This window comes from Physcomitrium patens, chromosome 25, assembly GCF_059467195.1.
Source record: "Physcomitrium patens ecotype Gransden chromosome 25, ASM5946719v1, whole genome shotgun sequence".
Classification (NCBI taxonomy): Eukaryota; Viridiplantae; Streptophyta; class Bryopsida; order Funariales; family Funariaceae; genus Physcomitrium; species Physcomitrium patens.
This window is the reverse complement of record NC_143434.1, coordinates 11,502,947-11,512,959: the sequence shown is the minus strand read 5'-3', so window position 1 is coordinate 11,512,959 and position 10,013 is coordinate 11,502,947. Positions and strand designations below refer to the sequence as shown.

Here is a 10,013-nt window from a genome sequence, read left to right as displayed (position 1 = left end):
CTTCATACTGAAGTATTTAGGCTTATATTGACACTCTATGTATATGTCAAGAGGGTTATTATTTGCAATGGTAGGGACACTTGAGGTAATGGTGTTCAATTAGATAGCTTATAAAGTAACTTGTATTTATGTGAAAATAGGAGCCAAGTACAAAATGAGAAAGTTTATAGCATTGCTATGTTTCAATTATGTGTATGTAGTGATTGCATTTACATTAAGTCAAGCAATGCCTATAGCGGAAAGAAATGTATCTTTACCAGTACCTCAACAAGATGAATGATTTGAGTTAGTCACATCCTCCTGATGCAGTAAATATTTGCCGAGACCTCCACATTGGTTGACTCCTACCTTTGCTATTGAAGTATTTTGTCCTACCCCAAATTGTGGTGAACCTATAGCATCAGCATCTTCCTCAATCGATTGACTCTCGTTGTCCAATATAAATTCTAATTGTGGCAATTGAGATTCTCCATGATATTGTACCAAGTACATCTGTAGAACAATCTGGTCCTGGTCTTTTCCAATTATGAATGTGCCTCGGCCCCAATCGTTCTTAGCTTTGGCTTGATAAAGCCAAGGTCTGCCCAATAAAATGGGATACGATAACGTAGAACTCTGTAATCGAAATACAATATAATCAATTTTGTATGTCAATCTGACGATTACAGTGGCAATATCTCGTAAGATTTCCATTGGCCTTACTTGACTATGATCTACCATTCGCAAGACCAATGTCGTAGATAGCAATTGCTTTAGATCCAAGTCCTCGAGTGTATCCACGTTCATTAAATTTACATTGGAGCCACCATTGACTTGTATCCTTGGAATTAAAATGCCATCGATTGATACGTCGATTGTTGGTGCTCCCAGATCTGGATTTAAGCTAACTTCATGAATTTCTTTAGTGCGGGATCTTTGTCGTATTAGCGCTAAATTCAATATAGATCAAAATTTCGGTGCTATAGCCAAAAGTTGCTTCATTGTAATTGAAGGCTGAATAACATCTAAATCCTTCATAATGTTGTAGGATTCTATATTGAGAGTAATTTCCAATGCTTTTTTGTGTTTCATTGATTTTGATTTTACTCCATTTAGCAACAATTCCTTCCTGGCGATTGAGATTGCCATTGGTAACTTTGCCAACTTTTCTACTACTAAAGGTTCTTTTAATGCATAAGATCTTTTATTAGGCTGTACAGGTATTGATACTTGGTTACTTGGGATTGATCTTGATGGTTTTGATAAATTGGCACGTGGAACCGAATTGGATTCCTCATTCTATTGAGGTCTCAATATTGGGATACGTCCCAATGCTAATATTGGTTTGTTTAGCCCCGTGGACGACACTACTTACTCTCCTGCGATTGATTCATCCACATCCTAAATTAGATTCTTATCTTTTTGTCGGCCTTTAGTAAGCACTACGTTCACCACCTCGACATGATGTATTCGTGAGTCTCGTTGAACAGGACCTTTGTCCTCCGCTGGTTAGCTTGTTTACATTTGCTGGTCTCGATTATTATAATTAAAAGGCATATTGCACTGCTGATAAGTGTGACCAGACTGCTTCCAATTTCCACATATTGGAGCATAGTCATCACTAGCCCTTGAATTAGGACATTCACTTGCATAATGTCCGATTTTTTTGCAACGATAGTAACGAAGTGGTCTCTTACCAGCTCCTTTAGGGATATTGGATGTCTCTACTAGTATATAATGGCTAGGTCTGTTCCATGTCAGATGAGTAAAGGATCATAATTGACCCATTGTTACTACAAACTCTGGCATTGGCTTTGTCATGGGTAGATATTGATGGTATCTTAGTTGGTTCATCACAAATCTCTGAGTATTAGATACACCTTCTTGGTGAAATTCAGAGTTTAGAAAATTGGAATAATTTCTATTTTGTTTATTTGCTCGATTTTCATTCCAGCCAAACTTATTATTTGTCTATACTTGATTGACATCCCACGAAGTTGGTTGAGTCATTATCTAGTTACTGAGTTGTTGTTGCTTTCGTAAATTCCAACAGTTGGTGGTAATATGCTTGCCCCCACAAAAAGTACATTGTATTGTCATTTGGGGTGGTGAACGATATTCTGTTACTTAATGACCTTGCCCCTTATAATTACTGCACCAGACATTGGGACGCATATTGGTTGGTTTATGCCTTTTTTTTTTTATCCTTGGCCAGATTCACAGCCAATTCATCCATTTTTTTTGTCAATGTTAACAACAATGACTCATTGGGATCCCTTGATACCAATGCATTTGGCAATTCCTTCATAGGTATTAATTTTTGACATGTGGAATAACATGCATACGGTTGTGATGATGATGGTGGTACAACTTGCAATAGAATGGCATCCACTATTCCCTGTGAAATTGTACCATAATCATTCCTTCCCAGACAACTTTCCGATGCGTCATTCCAACTTGTCATTTGATAACCTCCTTGAAATGGAATCATCTTGGCTCCAATTGTTAAGTTCTGATGATAGTGACATTCCTCCCATACTTTTGCTCGCTCAAGAGATGATGCAATGGTGGTTGATTGGGCCTCCTTTACAAACATCTTCAATTCTAGTGGGTGTAGTCCATTAACCAATATGGACAACACAAATGATTCCGACATTTGGTTATTTGGCCATTTTTGAAGTATATCTACTACATGACCATAATATGACTATACCGCTTCCCCTAGTACCATTCTACTATTCATTAATTTTTTTCTAAGATGTTCTTCAAAACCAATTGGTCAAAAATGGGCTAAAAATGTATTTTTCAATGCCTTCCAATTGATAAATTATCCCATAGGTTGGTGATTATACCACTCAAACGTTGTGTCTTTCAATGTCATTAGCAGCCATTTTAACCAAATATCTTCAGTTCTACCATTATTGGCTATACATGCCATCAAGAATTGAGACAAATAATGATCTGGATCCACACCTGGCAAACCCCAAAAAGTAGGTAATGGCGCGACGCTAGTCGTTCAATCACCCATTGCATCCATTTGAACTGCAATCGGAACTGCTAGTCCTCCGGATGCCATTAAAGATATCGGTGTTCTTCTCAATTCCTTATTAAAATAAAAATTATCTTTTGCAAAAATCTTTTTCGGACTTCCAGGCCTTCTTGATTGACTATTATTATCTCCAAATAATTTTACCGGTTGAATATGAGGTAAAAACGACAAGTTTTGATATATTCTGAATTGGTCTTTATTGGCAAGTGATTTATGCCAATCTTCAGAACTAGTCTTATTAGAATTGGACGTATCTCCAATTGGGAAAATACCCAATGGGGTACCTAATTCCTTTGTGCCTTCTTCGCTTTCCGTTAACGGCTTCGAGAGGTATGCTGGACTATTAGCAGCGCTCCCCGCGAATGCTCTTGGTAATTTTTTTAATGATATGTACTTCTGAAATATTAGAGGTCGATAGTCTTCTGTGTATGATCGAATATGCGGACAAGCATGCAACTATGGCTTAATCCAACTTTATCGATGTTTCTTTTTTAATTTGCGATCTCGCTCGTTATGCAACAAATTTCTTGTTTGTGATTTCTTTGTTCTTTTCTTTGATTGCTTTATTCTCTTTGCTGTTAAATTCTCATTCTTAATAACCATACTCTTTCATTATTTCTACTAAGTTTGCTTCCTAATCTCCTTTACTGCTTCAGCAGTTAATTTTTAACACTCAATAATGTTGTCAATCTCCAACAGCGACGCCAAAATGTGGTTGTCGTTTTACTTATTCCGAAAGAAACCTACGAGAATAAACCCATATAGGAGAATTCGAATACAGGAAAAGACCATATATATGAGCTCCAATTGTTAGGATCACACAATTAACCGCTACTGCTAAATGCTTACAATACTGAAGAATACTTTAACTTTTCTTCCTACTGTCGACTCTCTCATATCAATACGGTAACAATCACGACATCAATTTCAATACCCTGTGTAATTCACAAACACACAAGCACAACCCAAATCCTAGAACGAACAACTTCCAATCCACATAATCTGATCGAGACAATTCCTTCGATTACAATTCCTCTCCACTGAACTTACAACCTTACGATAAAGAGTGACTGGAAACTTCCATACATCCTCAATCTTTCACAACAATTGATAAACAGTGTTCCATAAACAACTTCGTAAATCAAACATTGATTCATTAAATCGATTCTCTTCACTAGAATCAACACTAACACAAAAGAAACAAGAAAACTAAGAAGAAGAGATAGCACCAAGCTTATCCCCGGCTCTGTACTATCACAATCTGGCATTTTCTTCCCCTCTTCCATCCTCCTTATACTACCCCGAGATACCAACTCCTATACTACAGATGATAACTACTTTTCTTGACTATTCATCCATTCTACCTACTGAACCACCTTTTCAGCAGTTATCTATCCCTGTTTACACTATACACTAAGTATCTTCATTCTGTAAAATAACTACTTATTCTACAACAATCTATTTTCAAATGAAAGATTTACGTTTAGAAAATACTTCTTACAAAGCTTCTATACACTTGATTTACCAACATGCAAAAAATTTGCCACCTATTTCATTCTATACCCTTTTTGAAACAATCCATATATATGTATGTAAAAAAAAGTGCCAAGATTTACACTTCAATTACCTTATTGATAATAGAAAGTAACTACATTTTTACCATGTCAATTTAACATTCAATCACTATTTGGTGACTCACCAAAATTTCAAACTAAAAACATCAAGACAATTTTGAAGGTCGCAATAAAATATCTCAAAATGTACCATAAGACTATCAACTAATACTAATTGCATTCATGAACATATTATCAACACTCTTCACAAACAAAAAAATCCTAAAATAAAACTAAATACAATTGAAACAAAACATTTGGAATAAGCTGCTTCAAAATCTATCTAACAACTGCACTTCCAAAAGCAGTAGCTGCAAGCAAACCAAGCAAACCATACCTGAACTAGTTATGGAATAGGAATAAGCAAACATCTTTGCAAGGCAGGACAGGATGAGTGTACAATAGAATAGAACAGAATAGAAAGGGTAGTGACACAATCTGTACAATGTCTCCTACACATGAAGCTGCTGCAAATCAAGTTCGGAGCCTAAAGAAAATGAGGTGGATTTGAAAGGAAATGAGGTGGAGTGAGCGTCGTTCATAAGCTTGTCCATCGAGGATATCGACACTGGGAAGAAAATATAGAATGCAAACAGATAGAATAGATACATCAGCACTGAAACCAACGCCATCGTCAGCGCCGTTCGGAGCATCATGTGCAGTAAATTGCCCCACACGCCCTTCGCCTGCAGCACCCCTTGCGGAGTCTGCTCCACCATCGAACTCGGCAGCATTAGCAGCGCGCAATCAGTCCACTCCCGTATGTGCGGTACCCGCCTTTCTGATGAATTCTCCCATGTACTGCTGGGTAGAGAGCCGGCGCTGTCGACTTGAATTACCTGCCGGCACCCACCATGGTAAAAGTATCAGTTTTTTGTGTCGGTGTCGTTGAATCTCGTCAGATGATGCGTGCTGCTGTGTTTTCTTTTTTCTTTCTCACCGTGGTTGTGTCCCTGTGACGGTGTGACATGAGTTACCGTTGGTTTTGCTTGCTCACCTTGTCTTGAGATGATGTTAGGGTGTTCACGATGGAGACCACTTCCTTCCGGAACTGCACCTCCCCAAGCGCTCTCACGTACTCCATGCCGTTCCTGCGGTCTAGTTCTCCCACGGCGTTCTCCCATGTGGGTACCAAGATCCTCGTGTCCGACTTGGCCCACTTGTCTCAAACCTGATACCAGTGGCGTCGCCTCTCCGGGTTCTTAAACTCTTTGCACGATATGCCGAAGAACAAAGGCAGGATCTTCTTACATCCGGGTGCTCTCGAGAGAGCGACGAGCTCCTGCATGGGCCACTTGGTGCGAGTGAAATACTCTTCCGAAACCACCACGATGGCCAAGTCGCATTCCTCCGCGGCGGTAAAGATGCGTCCTGCGAATTCCTCCCCCTTGGGCAGGCTGTTGGTGCGCTTGTCAAAGAAGGGGGATTGACCCGCTCGTTCTAGGTCTTCGCGCAACTGCTCCACGAAGTCCTTTTGAGCTCCGCTGTGGCTGAGGAAGATGTTGAGCGTGGCGCGTGCCTGTACCCGAACCCAGTCCTCCTCCAAAACGGCCATCTCGCACTCTCGATTTCCCGCGTCGCACTCTTGAGAGCACGTCACCTGCAAGATCACATTCAAAAACTCAACTTCCATTCTATGTCCTCTTGAAACAATCAGAAACCTAGGGTTAAAGAAATTTTTGCAAGAATCTCGTCGAGGTCAGGAGTTTGAACGCAAGCACTGCTATTATCACATTGAAACCATCATAGTAGTTAGAAAAACTGGGAAAAAAATTACAAGACAAAATAAGATTAGGCGTGACAACTTGAAGTTTACATTACCGATCCGATTGCATATTTTGCCAGAATTCAGCTTGGAAGAGAGTCACTCACCTCATCACCATCTTCGGAGCTAAGCAAAGACAACGTGCAATCGTCCATTGTCAGATCATTCATCAAAACACATGAGACCCCTGCAAGGCTCCAGAGATTGCAACCAGATTGAGCATAAACTTGGATCTGCTTCCGCGCCGCACAGCTCCACACGAGGATATGATCAAAAGCAAACAAACAAACACAAAATTGTGACCACAGAAGGAAGGAAACATGCTCACACTGTCGGTAGAACCACAGCCTTCGATGTCGCAGAAGTCGACTAGAAACTCCACACTCCTGGATTACTGGTGTTGGACCTGCTTTTTCCACTTTACACCATTACAATCATGGCCATTATCCCCACCTCCCTCCATCCAAGCCCCCACTCTCTCCATTTCCAACCTTCTTCATCCTAACCCCCCCTATTCTCTTCTTGTTCCCAACTCTCGTCCCAACTTCCATTGTTCTCCCATGATAAGGTGGGTCATTTTAACATTCTCCTATAAATATACCTCTTAAAGTTTCTTACTTCTAAGAAGTTGCATAAAAGTATTTTTCTAATTTAAACGATGAATTACCAAATCTTATAATATTTAGAAAATTTCTAAATGACCTTTTCATTAAGCTAATATATATGAATGCAAGACTGAGGCTACACTTAACCTTATCAAAGTTTTTCATGTGCTCCAAACTTGGTCCAAATCTTTGAAATATATTGTTTTGTTATAAATACATTTCTTTTTAATTATCTTTTTCTTTTTTAAATCATGTACAAAAAATTTCTTTTGATATGTCCATGTAGATTCTAACCTTGGAAATTTAACAAAATTATGATATTAATATTTAATCTTTTTCAATAAAGAGCACATAATTTTTATCTTTTGAAAGTATAAAAAATGATTTAAAAATTATGGATTACTTTCATCTAAAGTACTATTCTTTTGATATATATATATATATATATATTCTATAAACTCTTTCAATATATAATAATTTTCTAATTTATAGTAAAATTAGCAAATAAGCAAGATTAACCTCTATTACAAAACCACATCTTTTATGTACACAAATGCAATGACTTCTAGATTTTAGGCATTTAGTTAAGAGTTATAGTGAATCTCATTATTGGTTCGAAAAATGTTGATAATGAGTGATTCATTGATTAATAGAATTTGAATCTAGCAATTTTTTTGAAATTTAATTCATTCAAAACATGATGACGAAATGTTTTCCATAGTCTTCTAAATTATTTTAAAAATTTAAATAGATTTATTCGCCACAGTAAACTCTCACCTTACGTAGGAATCTACTGAAACGATTTGGATGTTTGCTCACGTCAGGCACTTGCCCTAATGGCAGACTTAATGCATCATAAACTGTAAACCATAATGAAGCATACCCAAATCAAATTCAGACCAGATAACACTCCAAAATCCTGGAGCACAAGTGTTGACAAACAATGAATAATATGAAGCAATCACCAGGAAGAACGTTCGCCAGACATCAAGTAGCCTTGATGTCATGTTCCAGATAAATTCCTCAAAAATTGCGTCCAAACTCTTACAAAAAGATCTATGATTTTTTTTTTTTTTTATTAAGAATGTGCCTAAACAATTGACTGCACTTCAAGGCATGATATAGCCTCTGTCCCATTTACAGTGATAATCATTGAAGTATGCCATCAAACTCCAGACATGAGAAGATGTTGCCCAAGGAGTGAGTACACACAGATTGACAGGCACTACAGAGCTAGGAAGTGAAGCAAATCGACTCCTTTGATGCTTGTTCACAACCAGAAGAATTCATATTACAGAAGCTTCAGCCACTTACTCTACTTCTTAGACTTCTTCACTGGAGCAGCACTAACTGGGGCGTCAGCAGGCTGGGCAGGAGCAACTTCAGAGATACCCTGAGCCTGACGCTCCTCCCTCCTGGCTATTTTGCGCTCACGAGTAGCCTTGTTCTTAGCACGCCTAGCCTCAAACTGGTCAGACAGAGTCTTTTCACGTGCTTTTTCAGCCTTGGACTTGTGAATGCTCTCCATCAACACACGCTTGTTCTTGAAGACATTTCCCTTGACCTTCATGTACATGTCGTGGTACATGTGCTTGTCAATCTTCTTAGCATCACGGTATTTACGCAGCAGGCGCCTCAACACCCGCATTCGCCGCAACCACAAAACCTACACACGAACTGATCCATTTTATACGTGTCCATCGAAATATCGTTTGCAAAAATCGTAATAGAAATCTCAGAAAATTAACCAGTACATGAAAACATCGAATTCCGTGAAGAAACGCTGTTACAACTTCCACTAATGTCTCAAAATCAGGAGATAGGAGAGTCGAGAATTGAAATCCTCTTGCAAAATGAAAGTTCCAACTCTTGAGTATCAGTCAGATCACGCAGATTGTCATTCACTAATACCGTGCTCTTGCCATCAAACGCAAAATTTAAGTACCTACCTTAAAGAAGACAACGTGGAGGTGGGTGAGGTTTTTGAGGTGGTCGAGGAGACTTTAATTTAATTACTTATTTAAATGACACCCACTAAGTGACCACTTCAAGAACAGTCTCACAAAACCAAAAACACTATTTCCAAGAAAATAACAAAACAAAGAACAAAGAGACTCCCACAGCTCTACAAAACCCTAAAACCAACGAAACCCCGCACAACTCCCCGAGAATTTCAACACAGAATGATCGCAACCCAAACCCAACATCAGGAACTGGACTGATCCAAAAACCCACACCGGCGGCATCGTAGTTAGTACCTTGGTGGGGAGTCTGGCTTCCCTGGTACCGCGGCGCTTTCCGTAACCAGAGTGACGCCCCTTCCGCTTGGCCTCAAGAGCGCGGCGGGCACGAGCACGCGAGTGTATCTTCTGGGGCTTGCGGATGACGAAACCGTCCTTAACCAGCTTGCGGATGTTCTGACGGCTGTTGGCCATGGAAATTTCATTGACCTCATTTGGGTCCAGCCACACCTTGCGCTCCCCGCACTTGAGCACAGAAGCCGCCAAGCGCTTCTGTAGCTTGAGAGAAACCATGGCTGCCAAGCGGTGTGAGGTTCGGATTCGTGGCTATGGCGAACACGGAGGAAGTGCAATACCTACAACTCCAAAGAGGGAGACTCCATAAGCCTGGCCGCCTACTTCACCCCCTCCCTTCCCCTCCCCTCTTATCACGGGTTGCCCCTGCCTGGTTCCGCCTCCCTTTTCCTCCCCTCGCAGCCCGGCCCACTCCAGCCGAGTTACTCTTACTACTTACGCGTGCATGTTACTAAATATAGAGTGGTTGTAACAGTTCTATAGAATTACATCATCGTTTTAAATTATGAAGAATCGCTGCTAAATGAATAATTAAGAAATTACTATTTTTTTCTTTGATCATTTGGCCGGAAATTAAGAGCTGGTGTTGATTAACATTTCATCAACAACAGTTTGTAACAATCTTTGTAGTTTTTTAAAAATGACTTTTTCCTGAAAGCATCTGTGGAAGTTGGGTAGTCTTTCATA

At 39.5% G+C, this 10,013-nt stretch overlaps 2 protein-coding genes across 2 annotated transcripts; both read right to left on the bottom strand.

Moving 5' to 3' along the window:
* Positions 1-5,672: 5,672 nt before the first annotated feature.
* LOC112277355 (uncharacterized) lies at positions 5,673-6,957 on the bottom strand. Its single transcript, XM_024509547.3, has 3 exons — positions 6,860-6,957; positions 6,514-6,754; positions 5,673-6,241 (listed from the first exon to the last, which is right to left on the bottom strand). The coding sequence occupies exons 1-3, from the start codon at positions 6,955-6,957 to the stop codon at positions 5,807-5,809; spliced, it is 774 nt and encodes a 257-aa protein (XP_024365315.1). The 3' UTR covers positions 5,673-5,806.
* Positions 6,958-8,055: 1,098 nt separating this feature from the next.
* Positions 8,056-9,611, bottom strand: LOC112277606 (large ribosomal subunit protein eL19y). Its single transcript, XM_024510149.3, has 2 exons — positions 9,270-9,611; positions 8,056-8,677 (listed from the first exon to the last, which is right to left on the bottom strand). Exons 1-2 carry the CDS (start codon positions 9,543-9,545, stop codon positions 8,327-8,329), a joined length of 627 nt encoding a protein of 208 aa, XP_024365917.1. The 5' UTR covers positions 9,546-9,611; the 3' UTR covers positions 8,056-8,326.
* Positions 9,612-10,013: the final 402 nt, after the last annotated feature.